Below are 21,145 nucleotides of genomic sequence, written 5' to 3' on the forward strand. Positions count from 1 at the left end.
TGTTTCTAATTGTAAATAATTACCAAAATCCAAACTAAATCATCCCTAGTCTCCCACTTCTACCTTCCTCTTGGGGAGGGTCAGTCTGTGCAGGTGACGGAGGCAGTGAGGTATTCTGAATTTGTGGTTTGGTCTGCGTTGTGGTGGTGGAGCAGCAGAGGTTAAACCTGGCCAAGGCAACGTCAATGTTTAAAATGGGACCAATCCAGCAGACTGGGAAAGGGAGGAGGAGAGGGGAGGAGAGGGGAGGGGAGGGGAGGCCCTTTGTCTATTCAAGCAGACAGATGTGTCCCAGCTATCACTGTATGTGTGTGTGCATGTGTGTGTGTGAGGGAGATAAAGTGTGCATGTTTTGCAATGGGAAGACACTGGGAGCAGGTGCAGCGCCTCACAGATAGACACCCTCTAATCCCCTCGTCTATCTCCCAGACTCCCACCACTACATCCCTCTCCCTCTCTCTCTCCCCCTCTTTCTCTCTCTCTCTCTCCCTCTCTCTCTCTCTCTGTGTCCCAGGCCAAGACACGACACGCTGCCAAGCACAAACTCCCACAGGTTCAAGGTTGAACTTTTGAAAACCTCATGCACGTTTCAAACACAACACTGCTGTTTCCCAACTGATGCCGAGAAAGTCTACAGTCATATTCCAGTCACACGTCTGTGTGTGTGTGTGTGTGTGTGTGTGAGTGTGAGTGTGTGAGTGTGTGTGTGTGTGTGTGTGAGTGTGAGTGTGTGTGTGTGTGTCAACCTCTGCTTTTTATATCCCACGTTCATCTTAACTTGTGTTAGTTAAGTCAGATAAGAGGATCGATACCACTGTGATGTCCGTATGCTAAATGTGAAGCTGCAGCCAGTTAGCTTAGCTTAGCATAAAGACTTAAAAGGGGAAACAGCCAGTCTCAGTCTGTCCAAAGGTACGATTCGTACTATTTGTATCACATGTTAAGTAATGAACTTAAGAGCTGCTGGAAGGACCATTTTGTTGTCTTTATGCTAAGCTAAGCTAAGCTAAGCTAAACTGAACTAAACTAAGCTAAGCCAAGCTAACTACACATGTCTTTTGTAGCTGTTACTGTATATCACTGTTTTCTAAATGTCATAATGTCCACTGTCCCGTATAAATAAACAGATGATTAAAAAAAAAGAACCATCTAAAAGATAAAGAATCACTGAGGATTATTTTGTTCTTTTTGTATTAAGTATCACCCTAACTTAAATTCATATTTCATGCTACTAGAGTGAAGAATAAAATAGTACAAAGAGTTAAAAACAATAATTATTTAAGTGTTGGTTTCTCTAAATGACTCATTTTATCCTTTATTTCCAGTGGTGTTCAGCCGTGCAGGTGGTCCCTTCTGGGTGTATTGTGCATGTTTTGGAGATCCATTGGTGGGAATACAGTGAATGTGAATATTTTGTTTGCAGTGCTCACCACATTGAATAAAATGACGCGTTTTACAAGCCACATTGCCCACAAATTTAACTGTAGTTCGGTTAAGCCACAAAAAAGTGCTGATATACCGTAAATCTAAATTTGTGTTTCAGAAACCTCATTCCCTCTCAGCTCACTTGATTTAGACATCACAGTTAGTTTTTCTGAGTGAAGAATGAAAACGTCTTGCCACTTAGTTCAGATGAATGATTGAGACCAGCTGCTTTATCCTGAAATGAGATCAGATTCGTCACGATTTCGGTGTCACTTACAGTCTTTGAGGCGTCTCTATCAACCTTGGCCTCAGTCTCCCAGAGGTGGTGACCATCTAAAAGAAGAAGAGAGAAAGAGTTTTTCGTGATGACAATATCGGGAAATAATCCACCTACTTGGCTCCCAGCAGAAATGAAGAAATGGAATGAGTGTTGTTATTATTATCTGTTACATCAGTGATATATAAAACAGCTACAGAGAGCCGAAGGTATCGCACACGTCATACTGTCTGAACAGCCACTCATGAGCTCATATCCTTGGTCTAACAGCCCCGAAACAGACTCAGAGAGGCCGAGACACAGACAGAGAGAGAAATCTGATGCAATCCTTAAAAAAAACAGTCATACCAAAGAGATGAGCGACATCTTTGGTGGATGAGAGAAACCTTGACTTCATCGCTGTGCGGAATCCCAACATGCTGGAGCAGCTGGTGGGCTCATTAATACACAACGACTGGAAACTGACAACTCGCCTCCACTTTCAAACTTCTTATTCTTGTGCTCTTTCTGTTATCCCCATATAATGACAGTTAAACGGTATTGGTATTTGCTGTTTTTCTGGTAATGTGTTTTTTCTCTTTATAGTTGCCACAATAAAGAGGTTTTCCCATCAAGGCAATAAACGGGGCATCACACGAGCTGTCGGAAAACACATGCACAAGTTTGATTTGTCATTCTGCCCAATTAAGTGTTAGCAAAACTATATTTTAACCAGTTTATTAGACACAGAAGAAAACCACTGCAATTTTTTTAGACCCCTGACTCATTAACAAGGCCCTAAAAAGACATGAAATGATTGTGAAATTGACTTTACGTGGAAAGGAAACTGCAGTTTAAAGAAAAAAGGTCAGCCGTGGCCAAACTTTCTTGAAGAAAATTAACTGAGATATGTGCTGTGTTGCTCAACGGGCTGCCTGCAGTTTGATAAGTGGAGCGTTTGAATTGAGCAGACAGCGCGGTGCAGATGGACGGGGCAGCGGCCGTTTGTGGAGAGACGAGTTGTGAGGAGGCGGAGAAGGAGGAGGCGCAGCTTGGCACTGACAGCTTCTATTATGTCTGAGGAGACAGTGGAAAGCCGTTTACCTCTCTGTGCTCTGTTTTGATCTCATTTCTCCTTTCCTTTGCTTTCTCTCCCTATTTGGCACTTGTGAGTTGGAGCTTTAGCTGCTGTAGTAATGTCATGGGTTTCACTTAGAAGAGAGGAACTCATCTTCTTCCAAAGGGAAAAAAGAAAAAAGGTTTTGTAGCCAGATCTCTGAGATTTGTGCACAAAGGCTGCTCAGAGATAAAGTGGGCTGTCAGCACACCAATAACCAATAATCACCTGAGGGAAGAGAGGCTGTCGATTCTGGAGGCGTGTTTTCAAACTCGTGCACAATCAACTAACTATTACTGCTCTTTTAGAAAATGCATACAGGCTGCATGAGCATTCATTTGGTCACTTTTCCCGGGGAATCTGCTGATAATGAGTCTGTGAACTTGGGACAGTTATGGTCAAAGTAACCTGATGTTTTTCTCTGTGAAGCCTGATGTTCTAGACTGAGTATTTCAACAGACAGAGACTTCAAAATATGACATCCCTTCCCACTTATCATTCAAATGTTTCGCTGTGCTTCAGACATTTAGGCATTATTTATTCATGGGTTATTACTTATAACAACTTGTGACACGTCTGAACCACTTTTTGCTGCCGGCTGTGCACAAGTGATGCAAAGTTATGTGCCAAAATAAAAGATAAAAGGGTCTGCAGGTGTGTTGTAACTTATAGACAATAGAAAACCTAATAAGCTCTCGGGGCCATAAACATTTTAGATAAACAACTAAACTCACTCACTATATTAAACTTATTGTGATGGAACCACTTGAAGAAAGTTTATCAGAATAAGTTGGTTATTGTTGAATAATAAGTTGGACTTACATCACTTATAATATCAATTTGTCTAAACGATATTTCGTGGATTTTTGTCTTTGTTAAATAAACATTAGTAAAGAGAGACAAAGGGCCTCCAGCTGAGATTTGAGGCTCAGACCACTAAGCCACCAGACTACTAGACTATTTTCCTTCTTACAAAGACATGAACCGTGGATTCTGCAGTCCTTAAAAATCCCCCAAAGTAGCGAAAAAGACATTTTTTGTCCAAACAAATACAAAACTAGATAAAACAAGCAGCATTTTCTGGGCTCTGTAGGAGCAGTCGTGACTGGTGCACAGTAAGGTGCAGACATCTGGCTCTCTAGAGAACACCAGTGTGTGGTACTGTGATCAAACGTAACATTTCCAAACCATGTTGCAAGGAAGCCTGTGTATAAACAATGGGACCTAAAAGGAAAACAGGCTGTCATACAGGAAGTTGTACAGGATCCTCGTCAGAAAGGCGCTCCGCTGGCACACCGTGTCCATTTTATCTTCGTGTTGTACAGACGTATACTTTGTGCAACATGTCAACACGACCGCAACGGCTCTTCTGACTTTGTGGAAAACATTTCAGTGATTTATTGCACCATATTCTCAGTCAAAGACCTCGTCATGAGAGTTCAGAGCAAAACGAGATCAGTTAGCCAGAAAACTTTGACTTCACCCACAGAATTATAACCAGTGAGAAGACTCCTTCCTCCATAAAAGCAGTTCTGTCTCTAAAAATTGTTTGTTTGACCAAAACTTCAACCTGCCAGTCCATCTCTCTCTCTCTCTCTCTCTCTCTCTCTCTCTCTCTGTCTCTCTCTGTGTCTCTCTCTCTCTCTCTCTGTGTCTCTCTCTCTCTCTCTCTGTCTCCTCACTTCGGGAACCTCTCCAGAAAGGAAGCCTTTGCAGCCGATGTCGATCCACGGGAGGTAAACATGTTTTTCAGATCTCCCTTTAAGTGTGCATATCTCCCTCTCTCTCTCTCTCTCCCTCCCTCTCTCCCTCTCTCTCTCTCTCTCTCCCTCTCTCTCTCTCTCTCTCTCTCTCTCCCTCTCTCTCTCTCAGACTCACACACACATCATTTTTCACATCAATGAACAGATAGAAAAATTAAATTCAGCACTTTGTTTTCTTTGCTCAGTTACCTATTGCCAGGAAACTTCTCAACAGCCGAAAAAAATAAGAGCTTTGAAAAGCTGCATGCGTGGGATGCCTTTGTTTGAAAAGAGTGTACCGGATAATTGATAACCACAGAATGTAATTGATAACCACAGAATGTTCCAGAGTTATAGGGCAACATCTGCACAGCGCCTGCACCGATCCAATGAAAAACTTCAGCAGCAGTTACTCTCCAGTTCTCCTCCTACCAAATTTTAGTGAGCACAATATGGCTTCTAACTCCCTGGCCCACTGTGCTGGATAATATCCAATATTATCTAAGTTAAACAACTCAGCCTAAAACCTCTCCCTGAAAACCACCCTGACCATATAAACCCAGTACCCCTCTCCAGCTCTCACAACGCCCAAGCTCCACTCGCCTTGGCTGCGTCCCAGCCTCGCAGAAGTCTTACAATTCACATTTCGTTAGCAATGGTCTATACAAATCATTACTTTCTCAGAACAGACATAACACAGAGCAGTCAATGACACAGCGGCGGTGTGCTGTACAGAGTCAAAGCAGCCGAGGGGGATCAGGCAATATACAATACAGTTATTTGTCATGTTGGGTTTATAAAGGGAATCAAACAGCTCCTTGTGCTCCTTAATTGGGACTGGGTGGAGTAAACCTTTGGTGCCCACAGCGAAACAGCGGGGTGGCGTGTGCCCAAGCCCTCATAACGTACAGTAAATATAAACACATGCTCTACCCAGGCCCATGTGGCACACTGAAAGAGTTCCCTTGTCCTCTGACTGATGACTGAAACGTCTTCCTTCCTACCGCCCTGAAAACACGTGGACTTTGGATGTTGCATGCAAGCTGCTGCGGTGTGGAAGGGGAGGAGGCTGAGCCGAGCTCCGGGCTGATAAATGGCACCAGCCAAAGAGGAGATACTGACATCCGCTACTTACAGATACAGTGGCGTCTGTCACTGCGCAGCGTCATCTGGACGCGGGGAGGTGCTTTCATCATGATATCAATCTCTGGAGTTTCTCAAATGAGGCTGAGATTTTTATGAATCATACAATGTAATTTATGAAAACATAATCCCTGCTGTTTATGTGACTGTAATTGATTTGTTTATGAAAACAACCATTGTTCTCCAGAGTGTCAGAGGCAGCCAAACCACTGAGTGGCTTCAAGTGGAAGTCATTGTTCTGTGAATTGCAATGAAACCGAAGCCCGCTGACCGCCACTCCCTCCCAAACAAAACCACCGCTCAAAGCTAGCAAAGCTCACTGAGCTTCCACAGCGTTCATGTTTAAAACAGCCCCGCTGTTACATTACTGTCATGTTGCTCACAGCTCTCGTGGGCTTAAAGGAGGACGGCTATCTGTAATTTTCTACAGGTATTTCCAGACACCATCTGGCAGCCTTGCAGCTATAATCCTCTCACGGTTCAATTTTCAGCTTCTCTTACTTGTGCGGCTGCTCAGGCCAAAAGCAATCCGACAAAATTGTTGGGGTTTTCCAGTCAGACACGGAAAGCTTGGTCTCTCTACCTGTTTGAAGCTCCAACTCACTGACTCAGAGAGACGTGGACAGGTGAGGAAGATGGGTCAACAAAAGCACAGCCGCCCTTTAGCCGAGGAGTTTGATGGATCAGGGAAGTGGTTATTCACAATGATACCGACTGCAGCAGACCAGGCAGCTGTCCAATGCAGCAGGCCAGATGTGAAAGTGTTCTTTTCACTGGAGGGTTTCTCCTCTGCAAGGATTTCCTTCAGGATCTCTCACTCAAATTAAGCCGTTATCAGTCACGGTGGGGAAACACTGAGCAGAAAACCACACTTCATTAAAATGACTGAGAGTAAGAAAAAAAAAAGAAGTGAAAGTAACCAGTGAGGAAGCTGACAGCACAATAACAATAACACATATCTGTTTTAAACTGTGACATCTGCCTAGCAACTAAATAGACAGAAACTCATCAGTCAGATGATCAGATTTTGACTCATGAGTCGCCAGGTGACGGCGGCAGATTGGAAGACTAACAAAACAGGAAGAGAGGGTAGAGACTTTTTTAATATTTTAAATCTCAATTTAGACGTTTTTAGACGTCAGCGCACCAATATGAATAATGAATAAGTGGCTCTGGCACGAGTGGGGTCATCCACTCTGACATGAGACAAGTAAAACAAAATGAAAAGGCCGATGAGTTGTAGAAAAAGCTTTAGTTTAGCTCTGCTTGTGAATGAAGACCATGAGCTGCAGCTGGAAGCTATTAAGTGGGCCTTTGCAAACGTTTCAGTCTAGTCTAGTTTTGTTTACTTTAAATATGATGTGTTTTATTTACTTTGGTTTACTTTTATTTGGTTTAGTGTAATCTTATCATATCCTTTACTAAGCCTGCACTATGCTGCATATATCATTTATTTTACAATGCTTCGCTATAAGATATCATAATATCGATAGAAAGTATCACAATAACATAGTTTGATCTTCACTGTCCATTGAAAACCATGTGTGTGTGTGTGTGTGTGTGTGTGTGTGTGTGTGTGTCTAAATTAGGTGATTTTGATGTTTTCAGAAAAACTAAAAACTCTCCCTCTTCTTCGGCTAAACAAACTCTTAGACTAGCTGATGAATGGATTGTCATGAGGCTGAAAACTGGACTGTTTTCTTAGCGAATGAGGCGTTGACATTTTGGAAACAAGCGTGTTTTCACAGAACAGTGATGACTATTTCTCTACACCACGCCGCCACTCTCTTCATGACCTCCATGTGAGTCTTCAGGCTAAAATTCCATAAACTTACTTGTATTTGAATGTTTAGAGGAAAAAAAAAAAAAAAGACAAACTCTCTTTTTCATTCAATTTTTCTTATTGTTTAATCTCTGCACCTCACTCTGTCTTTCATTTGGATTTAGATTACTGTACTTTTGGCCTTTATTTGCAGATAATAAATTACATGTGAGAACTCCTCCAATACACCACTAAACCACAAGAAAAAACAGGGGTGAATAAAGGACAGCAGGGCCTAATTTCTCAAATGGAGCGATTGTGTCTTATCAGAGACAGCATCTTCTGGGCAGGCTGGGGAATATGAAAGCAAGGTGAGATTGAGTCGGGTTTAGATTACAGGCTGATGTCTGCAGTGCCGAGGTCGTACAGTAATCTCTGATGACTGATTGGCTGTAACCAGGAGTGACAACTGAACCGATGCTATCTCGTTTATTGCTATCTGATGCTATCGCGGCGGTGAGGCGGGAGACAGAAGGAGCAGGAGGTGGCGTGATGGAGCAAAGTTGACACGCAGTTACTGTTTTCAGTTGTTGTGCTCTGACTGCAAAACAGGTGACGGAGTGGATCTCTACGGGGGAAACAAGGGATTTCCTTCAGTATGAGTCATGGCTAGCAACAACAAAAACATGAATATAAAACTGAACATGATCACACACACAAAAAAAAAAATATGATCCCTCACTGTCGCTGGCTCTTCCTGGCTTTCTTTCCCTCAAACACATACAAATCAATGTTTACCAAAGAATCTCATTTGTCAGCAGAGTGGAAACACCATTTCAGACCATCAGGCACTAAAACAGACACCAAAACAAATGAAACTTTTAGTTTGTTGGCAGCTTCTTACGGCAGAGTGACCCATCCTGCCTGTAATGACAGGGGAAACTCTGACACGCACGCAAACACACACACAGGCTTGTAAGTACGAAAGACATGCAAACACACAGCATGTGAGCGTTACCGCAGCTCTGTGAAGGGCATTTTGCGAGAGCGCTTTATGGGAAAATTTGCAGGAAAACTGTCCATCGGTAAAATTAAATGCTTAAGCTCTATATGGCAACAAAATCCAGCAGTCTGGATTTATGAGTTAGATTGTTAAACTGTTTCTCAGAGCTCTGCTTTGGCTTCAGCTGAATAACAACAAAAGCATATTACATTTCCAAGTGAGGATGTGAAAGCTGAGATGAGCTGCATGTTTTTTTTTTTTACAAATGCAAATGAGTTGTTTTCCATCTTGTCATATTTCTCATCTCAATTATCCTGTATCTTATTACACCAATGATGCCGTTTCACTCCAGAGATTAATGATGTCTCTACTTGTTTACTACATCTATTTACCTATCTATTTATACAGAGAGCAGCTGTAAAGAAGACCCAGGATGATCCGCAGGGAGCCCACAGCTCACAGAGTTAATGAACTGAGAGCTGGTGGCACAGAGGCAGCTTGGATAAAGAGGTGGAAGGATGGAGGGAAGCGGAGGGAGGGCAGTGTTGTGGAAGCCTGGCTTAAGGGTGTTTCCATGGTAGGATTGCCCAGGAATCTGATGCGGGTGCCAGACGCGGGGAAACCCTCATCAAAAACAAGCGAGCACACCCATCAACACCAGTCCAGAGCCTGCTCATGGCCCTAAAGACAGTCGGGTTCGGGGCTCGAACAGAACCAGAGCAGCTCCCGACCCAAACAGGACTGCTAATATATACATCTGCTCATGTCTTTCTCTCACAGCACACCGTCCGTCCCGTCTGCTGGACTGCAGTTTTAGTTTGGAAGAGAACTCACTGGTTGGGTTAAACTTTAGCGGGCAGAGCTACAACTTTAGTTACTTTGACTAAGTCAAGCAGAGATGGACTTGGAGGCTCCTGAAAAAGACAACTGGTATAACAGAATAAAATGATTAAACATGAAGTCTTCATCCTGACCTCGGAAAAAGCATTACCATTGGATACATGAGCAAAACAAAATAGTTCCTCAAATCAGTACAAAGGAATTATGAAAAGGAAAAATGACCTTAAGTAACTAGCTTTTTTTTTGCAGCTTTCATAGAATCTCATGCTTTGTACTAATTTGAGGAACTATAAAGCTACTAAACAGTAGCCAGATTAACATAATCATATTAAAAGTAGCTACGCAACTGAAAAATCCACAAAATTGTTCTTAATTCTCAAGATTAGAAGTCCAAACTTCTCTAATGAGCACATGGCTAACTAGAGTTAACCTACAAGTTTTAACAAGCACCGAATCATTTCCAAGTATATTTACATTTATCTATCTTTAACCAGAGCTCCCTCTTTACTCACTGACTCACTCACACTACAGAAAGTGTGGCTCTTTGTCCAAGCAGTGACACTAATATTGTCTCCGCAGCCTTTGAGAAGCGCTACACTGATCCGCCTTCCTCTCAGGAAGAGATCTGCGTTAATCAAAGACGTGGGGAAGAGAGGAGCGCTGCCTTCGCTCACTCAATCACTTCTTGTTTTGATAAACAATCTCATTACTCCATTGTACAGTGCTGGAGGGGGGGGGGTTGGGGGTGGGGGGGCGCCTGTGTGCCCGGGCAGCCTTGAATTCTTCCTTTTGCAGGTGGAACAATGACAAGGCTTCCCTCTTTTCTGAATGAGTCACAGGGCTGATAGGATCACACGTGCTCAGCCTTGGCCCTAACCGTACCTCACGTTGCGTTGCTGCAGCTAATCAAGGAAATTGCTGTTTGTAAACCTCCTCGTATCAACATCTGGGAGCAGTCCCCCCGCCTCCAAACCAAAAGGGCTTAAAGTGAAAAAAAGAGACACAAATACTGAGGCATGGCACACACACACACATAAAAGTGCATGGATCCACACCACATGCACGCACACACACACACACACACACACACACACACACACACACACACACACACACACACACACACACACACACACACACTCACACACACACACACACACACACACACACACACACACCTCATGCTGCATTTGTGATCCATTCCTCTGCTGAACAGGCAATGGAAACTTCTGCAAATGTAAATCTGCTGGGTTAAAAATACAGCGCATTAATGTGCACCACATGTGGCACTCTGGCAGGATGGAGGATATTTTGACGGCGGGGGGAGAGGAGTGAGAGGAGGGAGGGAGGCAGTCCTGGGGTTTCTCCAACAACGGAGAGGGAGACACACAAAGACACACACACACACACACACGGCTGTACCGAGACGACGCAGCGCTAACTCTCCAACTCCTCCTCCTTTTTTTTTTTTTTCTTCCCTTTCTTTTTACCTTGAGCCTTTTCCACGAACACCACCTTGGAGTCGTGCTGGAAGTTGTGTCCGTCGAGGAGCATCCTCTCCCCTCCGAGGGCGGGACATGTGTCCAGGCTCTGCTTATCCACCAGTGGCAGCTCCTGGGCCGATCTCTGGGCTGTGGGAGGGAGATGAGGAACCGGGCTCATCGTTCAGCTAATACACACCCACTCCCCATGCAGACCTGAGCATCCAGACTGAGGCTGAATCACTACCTAGACGGCGTTCACAGAGCCGCCGGTGAAGCTGTAAACTTCCACCTCTGTATGCTAAAATTAAGCTGCCTCTTTCCCAGTAAGTAGGGAGAGGCTCCATGTTGTGTTTATTTGTGCTTTCTTCAAATTATGGTGGATGTTTTGACTCAAATATTTGGTTTAAGAGGATCTTTCCTCTCCACGTCTTTTTTACTCCTCTCTCTTACCTTCTGGCTCGGCCTTTTCATTCCTCACTAGCGTTCAGTTTTTCTGAAATGATACACTACTTGCCACGAAATACTTTCAAACCTTCTCTGTTTTAATGTAACGCTGATGTCTTGGCCAGGCCTCTCTTGCAAAAGACTTCTGTAATTTCATCGTGATTGACCAGGATACATGAACAGAGGTTCAATAAGAAGGGAATAGTTTTCTCATATGACGGTTGTCTTTTTGTGATTCTTTTGAAATTTTCTTTTTGTAATACTCCTGCGTTCTGATTCTGATAAAACTCTGATTCTCTGTCTTTGGAAACCATCAATCTTTCCCACGTCTCTCTGTTTCTCTCCCTCTGTCAGTCTCTGTGCTTCACTCACACAAAAAAAGTGAATTTTGGTCAAAACAATTGCTTTGTGGCAGTCGTTCAGAAACTAACAATGGTCTATTTCAAGGGGCTGAGATCATGGTTTAACTACTGTCTTTCATTTACCTCATAAGACTTAATCTCTGTGGCAGCTCTCACTGCCAGAACCACATGAAGTGGTTGATTTGCCTGAGTTTATCCCGGTCCAGTGAGAGGTCAACTGCAGTGCAGCGCAAAGAGTCAATGACGTTTATTGAGCAAAGTCTATGCAGCTTTAACTGAGACAAATACTGTCAAATTAAAATGTAGCTCACAGTCACTCGCGCCAGGTCTGCAGAGGCTCCAGGGACAGTGCTGCAACAAATTATTACCATCCTCACCAATTAATGTAATGCTTATCTTTTGATTAGGAAATTAATTGTTTAGTCTATAGACCTTTAGAAATTATTAAAAATAATCCACCACAGTTTCCCACAGTCCGAGGGGTCAACTTCAAATAGACAATATAGTCTGAAAAACAGCCCAAAACCCAACAATATTTAATTTACAAAGAAAAAAGAACAGAGAAAAGCAAATCCTAGTAGATTAGTAATAGAGAGGCTTGAACCAGTAACATTTTTGTTTGGTAAATGATTTTTAGGATTAATTGATCATCAGATTTTCTTCTTATTGACTAACTGATTAATTTAGTGATGTCAAGTGATCTTTTGGGATGGACTGACGGTGGTTTCCCTTCTGACTTCCTTTCTGATTGTTTGATTAGAGTAAATAATAGAAGCCTGAAACGGTAATAACGATGGGATAATGTTCACCAGCTAGCTTAGTGTGTTGGCCTGCTAACATTTGCTAATTAGCAGTGAACACAAAGCACAGCTGAGGCTGAGGGGACCGTCGTTGTTTGGTCATAAAACAAGCAAAACAAAATTTGTAACTGATGACGGTGTTCAATGAAAAGTCAGGGGATGACCAAAGTTATTACATCTCATTCTGAGGGGAACATTTCTATCTGCACCAAATCTAAAGGAAGTCCATCCAACAGTGTAGTTAAAGTACATCTGACAGAGATGAATGTAGTTTTTATTGTGTTTGTAACTGATTATCTTGCCCCTAACATTTATCCTCTGACCCCTCAGAGGGCCCCGTCCATCATGGTAGTGGTAAGTATGCCGACTAGTTTAACCTGAACTTCAGGATCGATGTGTTCAAGGAAAAACAAAGGGGAGAATATGTACTCACAGCACTCGATAGGGTTGGATGAAGCCTGCAGAGACACCGTCCTCCCTGTGGCCTGGTTGATGTGAACGCGGAAAACCATCCGTACGCGTGTGTTCTTGCGTCCGATGTCCGTCTCCCCCTTCCTCAGCTCGATGTCCGAATTACGCAGCTTCAAGATCCCAGCGCAGTCGATCCTGTGTTTGGGGAGGCAGAAGATGAGGAGTTAGAGTCTGCCAAAGTCTGTGTGTCCACCAGGAACATCATCACATGCATTAATGACACCCTGTGTTCACTCTCACGGTTGATCAGGCTGTGATTTATAGTCTGACTTTCACTCTGGGCTCCATCAACACAGTCCTGAAGGAGGCTGCGGTCATGTCAACAGATGATTAACACCACCACCCCCGACGGAGCTTTTACACCTCAGTGCAGCCACTCTTGGGTTAAAGTCAAACTCTAGAAACAAACGGCTCTGTCACAAAATGGTCATTACATCTTTGTTATGATCCACAGGAGATGATTCCTGAAATATTACTATATAATACTGATCCCCTTACACAAATCTTACAACCGAGAACGATTTCTCCTACAGTGTCTTCATCGGACACTTAATAACCCCCCTCCTCTCTGTCTTCACTGTACTCATCTAACTTTTTCACACTTAAAAACCTTGAGTCTCTCCAAACAGTCTCTGGCATTTCCATCGCCGTGCTACTTGATGCCACATTCCTCAAAGCCTAGTTAATGTCAACTTTTACACACATTTGAACACTCCCTAACATTCTTCTCGCCAGACTCCGAGGCCCGTTTCACTGGCGAAGTAATCAGGTGTTGATGCTAAGGACCCCAGCTGTTCAGCTCTCCGCCCACGCAGACAAGCTGAGTGCAAAACCACATACGGAGGCGTCCGTTCAGTGCCTGAAGTTTTAGAAAGAAAGATACCAAGAAGAGGGGCAATACTTTTTAATGGTATCATTTAATTTCTTAAGAGTAAATTGGAGTCGTACCAAGTTGGCCAACACCATTTGTGGCTTCATATTAGCTAAAAAAATATCAACTGATCTTGATTAATGATTTCATTTAACACCCCCCCTAAATCATCATGATTAACTGTTTCAGAAATATAATAATGCTTGTGTTCTGTACCACATAATAAAACATCTACTGTATATTTCACACTGGAGCACATGTCAAAAGGAATAAATCTCCCATAAATCCCTCGACTACACTGTAAGTACTCTGAGGCGTGTCCTCCATGAGAAGAGAGAAGCCATATCCTGAGCTGAAGTCGTTGTATAACGGGAGCTTATGTGTTACATCCATTAAAACGCAGAGAAAGTGCTGATGTTAGCAGGCTGCTACCGCCTGCAGCTCAGACACAAACCCCAGGTCCCTGTTAGCAGCCCAGAGCTTCCCCGGTAATCTGATCTCTGAGGCTTATAAAATGGGAAAGCCACTCGTCTGTGTACAGAGGGCAACACTTTCACAACCCAAACACGCAAACTGCACACACACACACACACACACACACACACACACGGACAAACACACACTACTGTACATCAGGAGCAAACTTCATATCTCCAGATCATTAGTGTTTCTAGAAAAGCAGCAAGAGGAACAAAGCTACCCCCCTTTACAGGACCGGAAGGATACCTCGGCTGCAGTAAACTCATCAGACAACAGTGATACACATCTCTGCAGAGCAGCTGGTGTTTACTGTGTGTCTTGGACATTACGTGGCTCAGTGTATCACACCATGAGGTATCTTTGAATATTTTTGGGAGGTTAAAGTCAAGTCTAAAGCCAGTTTAGAAAGGACCAGGTCAAGTCTATGTTAATTAGTCATGACTTGGGAAGCAAACAGGAAGAGGCTCATATACTGTATTATTATAATGATCAGTACTCACATATATAACACTTGGTTATTGACTCGAATTTACTTATGGAGGCCTCTGACTTGACGTGAGTCCTGACTGACACAAGACTTGATTTAGACTGGACTCAAATGACTTGAGACTTGACTTGGACTTGTGCTAAAAGACACCTGATGTTTCACCTGTTAATCAGATTTAGCCACTTTTACCTACAGAGTCAGAATAAGTCCAAGTCTCAGATAATTTAGGACAAGCCCACAATGATCTGTCAGTGAACTGACACTAAGTCTTAAATTATAGATCAGTTTAATTTAAACCCTCTGTAAACATGTGAAGGCTTTTTTAAACTACAAATCACCAAATCAGTCTGGACTGGACGGGTGCAGCCTGATACTCACATGGCCCGCATGTTGTTCTCCGGCAGCAGTGGGATCTCCAGGACCTTGGTGTTGTTGTGCATGACCTCGTGGCTCGGGGTGGACACTGTCTTGCCGGTGATGCGGTGGACCTGGTAGAAGGCATGGGGCCTCAGCAGCCTGTCGTCAGCTGTGCCAATGAACAGCTGGAGGGTGAGAGGCTCGCTCTCCATGTAGCCATGGAGCTAAGAGTGGAGATCGAAAGAAAAGACACAGTTGCGGTTAAGCCCTCAAGCCTTTTCCAAAAAAAAAAAAAAAAGCATCCACTTGCAAGCTGTTAAAAACAAATGTAGGTCTTTTGGAGGTCAGGCTCTCAGTGTGATGGTTTTCAAACAAAGTACCCATTTAGGATCTTGTAATCACCCTTTTCATCTTCTTTAATTTACTACCAATGGCTCGTATGCACTTACTCCATCAGTTCATGTAAGGCCTGCCAAGATGTTGATCCCACAGTAGCTGAACCTCAGGGGTAGCTGCTGCCAGAGAGCAGTAAAACCACCTACAGAGAGCAGCACTGTGATTTGTGAGTGCTGCGCTCGCCTTGTGACAAGACTAAGCTAGTGTTTCAGAAAACTCAAGGTCATGTGAGTCCCACCAGCCACGGCCAATCAGGGTCAAGAAAAACTCTAAAAAGTGACCCTGCTCTGATTTTTATCAGTAACATGATGCCGGCACGATGGAGCTGGAGACGGCACAGAAGTGCTGCTCACTGTATCTGGTGGGCTCGACCCAGAGCTTCTAAAGTACTCCCAAACCTCCATAGGTGTTGCTTGACAGGAGGCCTCCTGCCAGGATGACCTCAACCACCCAAACTGCAGAATGCAGGCATGAAGCCCAAACCCACAGGCTGAAATCTGAGAACGGCGGCTACTACTGACACACTGTCTCAGAGTATGTTATCCATACAGTGTGACGGGGGGGAATTAGAGCAGAATACTTGACATTTTGACATCAAAACGATTAAAAGAAACAGTGAAATAAAACAGGAAATTACAGGGACCCCAATATAGGAATGTACTTTAACTATAATCCATTAAATGTATAGATCACATGCACAAGTTGTTTGGATTTAAAGTTGTTGGGAAAGTTAAAGCTGCAATCCGTGGCTTTCTTTGTGCGCACAACAACAGCAGCACAGATGGTGGAACAGACTGTCTTACATTTCTGCAAAGATTTTTACACTGTTCTTGTTGGATAACAGTGAAAATGTCATAAATCCAGCAGGTATGTGAACAGATGAAATGTGTCAACATGTTGTATACCAGATGGGTGAGACGCTGATCAACATTTTCATCTTCCAGCGCTATAAATATGTTGTTTTCAGTGTTTTAGTACATTGTATCATATATTACTAATAATAAAATGAACTGAATTTCAAATTATTGCATTTTTTTCCTCTACATTCTTCAGCCAAAGCATCACAAGTGGACTTCAAACCTTTACACCCTTTCCAGCAAAACTGAGCAACTGTGCTGCACTTCAAATGCTGCTAATTATCAGGCCAACTAGTATTGTCGGCCTGTCGTGGAAATATAACTGTTCTATCTATGAGGAGTTAATGTTAAAATTCATCCAAAGCAACTTTTAGCTTAACTAGACTTAACTGCAAAACATAAAGAACAGTATGCAGTGTGTGTGTATATATATATGTATGTATATATATATCAAATGAAACTGAAATAATGGGACCTTATGAATCAAACGTGATGTGAGTAGGCAAGAAAAATGGACATATAATATTCACATCACCAACCACAGACTCTGTCAAAGTGTTATAAAGGCCAGCAGTGAACCCCACCTACTCACACACCGCTGTGGATAAGGCTATCAGCTGAAACGATCGGCAGGGAAATGTTGAAATGACGACCACAGTTTTCACTTACTGAACATAAGAAGAGCACTCGAGGCGGAAAAGTGCCTACGACGAGAGCGAAAGGCTCAGGCCGTGGAGGCACAACATGTGATTTGGAGGAGGATCCCTGTCAGGGTTAAGAGCCTGCAAAAGCCGTGTATATTTGTGTAAGGAAATGGGTTGCTGCCTAGCAATGCTGTTTATTTAGGCAGCAGGAAGGAGTGTGATGAAGAGAGGTGGCTCGCTCACAAGGTTACTTTCAAACTGTAATTACAAACAGATTACTGATTATCTGCCTTGAATTATTATCGGCATCAAATAGAAATAATCAAACTTGATAATGTCATCTGAACAGTTTCAGCTGTGTGGCTTTGTAGAGACATTTGTGCTCATGTCAGCATTGTCATCTATTATTTCAAAACCTAAAATCATCTAAGTGGCAATCTTAAAATCAAGAAAACTCTGCTTTTTTTCCTTTTGCTCTGTGATCTGAATCATCGGTCTCATAAAGCAGCTGCAGCAGACAACAGTTATGCTTTGTTGATGCAGTTAAATCACTGTGATACCGCTTGATGTAAACCCTCCGCTCCTCCACCCTGGCAGCTTGACATTGGCAGAGCAGCCACCCCTAGTTCATTTTATCACCCACAAGAGGAATGCCGAGACTGCGGCTGCTCAAGGCACCAAAGAGGAGGAGAAAGGGGTCGAGGGCAACTGGGGCTCCTTCTCCATTCCTATCATAGACCCTCCCAGCTACAAAAGGATGATCACACACACACAAACACACACACACACACACACACGGCCTCCTGTGTTCCAGTTTAGTCCACAGACGAATAGCTCAGTGTGACCGGCAATTCATCCTGTCACGCTTTTTGCTTCACATATTTGTTACTCACATTTTTGTTAAGAAATCTAAATTTCATCACAAGGATCAAGGCCAAGAAAAGGCACAGGACTCCAAAATAATCTACAAAAATGTGCTTCAAAACAGCTCTTTGGATGTGTTTTTTAAGTAATGGGTAGATCATGAACGCTGACTTCAGACAGAGGGAAAAAAAGAAGACCTCACAGGCTTGAATAGGGGGTATTTCCTCTCCACCTAAGTACAGCATGAAACCCTGAGCATTAACCGCGGTGAGGACTGCACAAAGCACTTCAGAGGGGCATACTTGAGTTTGCTGCTGGCGTATGGGCGGGTGTGGTTGAGCCGAGGCAGGCAGCAGCGATGGCATTGAAAAAGAACGGAAAATGGCTGGCTTAGCTGTGCTGCATGCTGGACGTGGAGAAAAAGTGTACCACACAGAGCAGGAACGTCCAGAATAAACTCTAAAGTAAAGTCTGCGCCGGGTTTGAGTCAGAGGAGTGACGAGACGAGCCGCAGGGGCTTCGTCAGCCAGCGTCCGCAGAAGAGGCTGCAGCGCTGTGTGCAACATGTAATCAGGAAGTCACAGAGATGGGGCTGCCTCTGCTGAGGCTTCCTCCAACATCTCCATCACAGCCTGCCAGAAACGTGTGTGGTTCAGCCGCTGCCGCCTCCGCAGGACGCAGAGCGATGATGTCAGCCGCACACACGGGAACTTTCCTAAACAAAGGGAAGTCTGTGTGGTTGGGGTGGTAGCTGGCGGAAAAGTGGTGGGGTGGGGGGTTTGGGTTTAGGCTTAAAGAGAACATACTCTCTTTTCAAGCTGGGGTGAACCCAGACCCCTGTCATTAAATCATTAGCACCTTCTCATGGACAAATACGCACGTCTTGCAGACATGTGTGGCTCAAGTCCTCACGTCTTATTCCGCTGCAGCATACAGATCTAATATTTTTATTTCTTTATTCCAATGTTCTCTCCTCAATGACAAATGCATCACAAACACTGTTAAATTTCACCTAAAAGGATTTTAAATAATTGCTTATTAGTGACTAAATGTTTGTTCAGTAGGATGATGTCCCAATTCCATTTCATATCCTACTGTAGTTTAATGTCATACTAAACTTAAACTTTTGCAGTTATTATAGAGGAACTCTAAATTATAATTAACCATAACTGGAGATTATTCATTAGAGGTCATTAAATTAGTTTCTCCAGCAAAGAGCACTAATAGTTTTGTTTTTCTTCAGTACATCTTAGTGGGACCTTTACAAAACTGTTTGTTTATGTCATGCAAACAAGCATCAGCCAACATTTGTTTTCAGTTTTATATTAAAACTCAACAATATGATACAATATTCACTCTCCTGTAACTCTATTTTGGTCTCCACCAATGCCTGAGGGAAGTATCTGTCTCTTAAAGTGCTAAATGCTCCATACTGTACACCAGCTAGTCGCTCTCTGGTGTTGGGCAGGTAGAGCACTAGTATAACCAGTGTTTCCCAGAATGAAGGCTGCATTTGAGCATCTCAGAAACCACAGAGAAACAGAAATATGCACTGGAAAACGAAGCCAAGGGTTTGGATTAAGAGCAGCAGACTTTGACATGATCACTGCCCTTGGCATCTCCCGACCATCCCGCTACACTAGCCGAACCAAACGCCACAGCGGGCGGTGAGATGGGCCCAGGGGGAGGGAAGAGAGCCAGGATAAGAGCTAAGCTAAACCAGCTTGGACCTAAGGGTGCTCCTGGCTATTGTCCAGCCAGACCAAGCTGTGCAGTGAATGGACGGGGAAGAGAGGCGGGTAAGTTTGAGTAAATCATTTCGTCAGAATCTGCCCTGGTGTGAATTACAAAATAGAAAGCCAGTATCACCCATCCTCTCACTGACAGCCTTTTTGTCCTTAAAATGGCTGCTTAGCAATCTTAGCATTCCCATTCAAAGTAAAGGGCATGATTAGCTAAGAGCTCCTCTGTGGCAATACGAAAAAACTGCTCATGCCAAAAAGACATTTTTATCAAAACTGAAGGGCAAACACAGAAAACTCTCCCCCAAGTGTGACGAACGTCTGGTTAACTCGTAGACTTATTGTAATGTATTAATAAAACGTCAAGAGGTATTAATTAAACTGACAGCCCGGCTCACCGCTCACTTTGCCAGACTCCTTACTGCAGACCCTTTATTTATTCAGAGACTGAGGTCAGCGGTGAGGAGTAATGGTTGGGGGACCACATGGGTTTATAACCAAAACATATCTGCAGTTGTTCACATTTTTTTTCTTTAGACTCGACCACCAGAGCTACTGTGGTCAAAGCTCATGACTAAGCTCTTACTGGACATGCTACATCACTTTGTAACTGTCTGCTCCGCACTTGACCACGCAATGGAAAACTCTGAGTCACCCTTGTCTGGACAGGAACCGACTGAGTGGACTTGACTGTCTAATAGCATACCTATGGTATTCCATTCAGAAATGTGACATCTTTGAATAACATAACAGCCAGGCCACAAAGCACATGTCGCCCCAATCTATTTTAACACATGTGGTGAAAAACAGGGAGGGGGGGGGCGGTGTTGAGCCGAGAAGTGACGAGGTAAAGAGCAGGAGTGAAAATGAGTCTAATGGTTGCACCGGGTGTTGGTCTAATCATCACAGGAAATCAAATAGTCGAGCTCAGGGGTTCTCAACACAGAGTTTGGGTCCACTAGGGGGTTGTGACATAAAACTAAGGGGCTGCAGGATGATGAATGTGAAAATTATGTTGTTTTTTTCTTGTGACATACTGGATGATTTTACATCTGAAATATCCATATGACGCAATCTAAGGACGGAAATATGAGGATTTGGTTAAAGTGCTCACAGCTCGTAGAAATATGCAACCTGTGAGGGGGCGACGTAGGTGGACACTGCTTTTTATGAAGACCAAAAAGCTGAAAAGCGCCGGTTTAAACAGACCTGAACGACGGGGTGTCCTCCTGCCAGGGCCTTAACTGCCCCCCTGCTGCCCTCCGTCTCATAGTGGGCTCGGTGGTGGGACTTGGGCTGCACCTCGATCTGCAGGCTGTACGGCCCCGAGCTGGACGGCAGCTGCCAGTCGAGAGCTGGCAGGGAGGGGCTGTGGGGGCGAAAACATGTCCGACATGTCAACTTAACAAGCAGGGAGGAGGGCTTATTTTAGACGCACTTATCAAGGTAGAATGTGCAGAATGTGAACGCTGTGATATGCCAGACCTTGTAATAACCCCGGTTATGAAATTACAAATATGTTTAAACTTCTCATCAGTAAATATACATAGTTAACCAATGCAAATTAAGTGTATGTGATACAGAAAACTTCTCATCAT

The 21,145-nt window shown here is 43.6% G+C and overlaps 1 protein-coding gene across 1 annotated transcript in view; it reads right to left on the bottom strand.

Moving 5' to 3' along the window:
• The window catches only part of nfatc1 (nuclear factor of activated T cells 1), a 38,004-nt gene that overhangs the window by 15,088 nt on the left and 1,771 nt on the right, over positions 1-21,145 (bottom strand). Inside the window, exons 3-7 of the mRNA XM_070846842.1 lie at positions 20,757-20,916; positions 15,066-15,268; positions 12,812-12,984; positions 10,779-10,919; positions 1,703-1,758 (exon numbers count right to left, since the gene is read on the bottom strand). Coding sequence (XP_070702943.1) covers positions 1,703-1,758; positions 10,779-10,919; positions 12,812-12,984; positions 15,066-15,268; positions 20,757-20,916 — 733 coding nt within the window. The remainder of the gene's footprint in view (positions 1-1,702; positions 1,759-10,778; positions 10,920-12,811; positions 12,985-15,065; positions 15,269-20,756; positions 20,917-21,145) is intronic.

This window comes from Pempheris klunzingeri, chromosome 16, assembly GCF_042242105.1.
Source record: "Pempheris klunzingeri isolate RE-2024b chromosome 16, fPemKlu1.hap1, whole genome shotgun sequence".
Classification (NCBI taxonomy): domain Eukaryota; kingdom Metazoa; phylum Chordata; class Actinopteri; order Acropomatiformes; family Pempheridae; genus Pempheris; species Pempheris klunzingeri.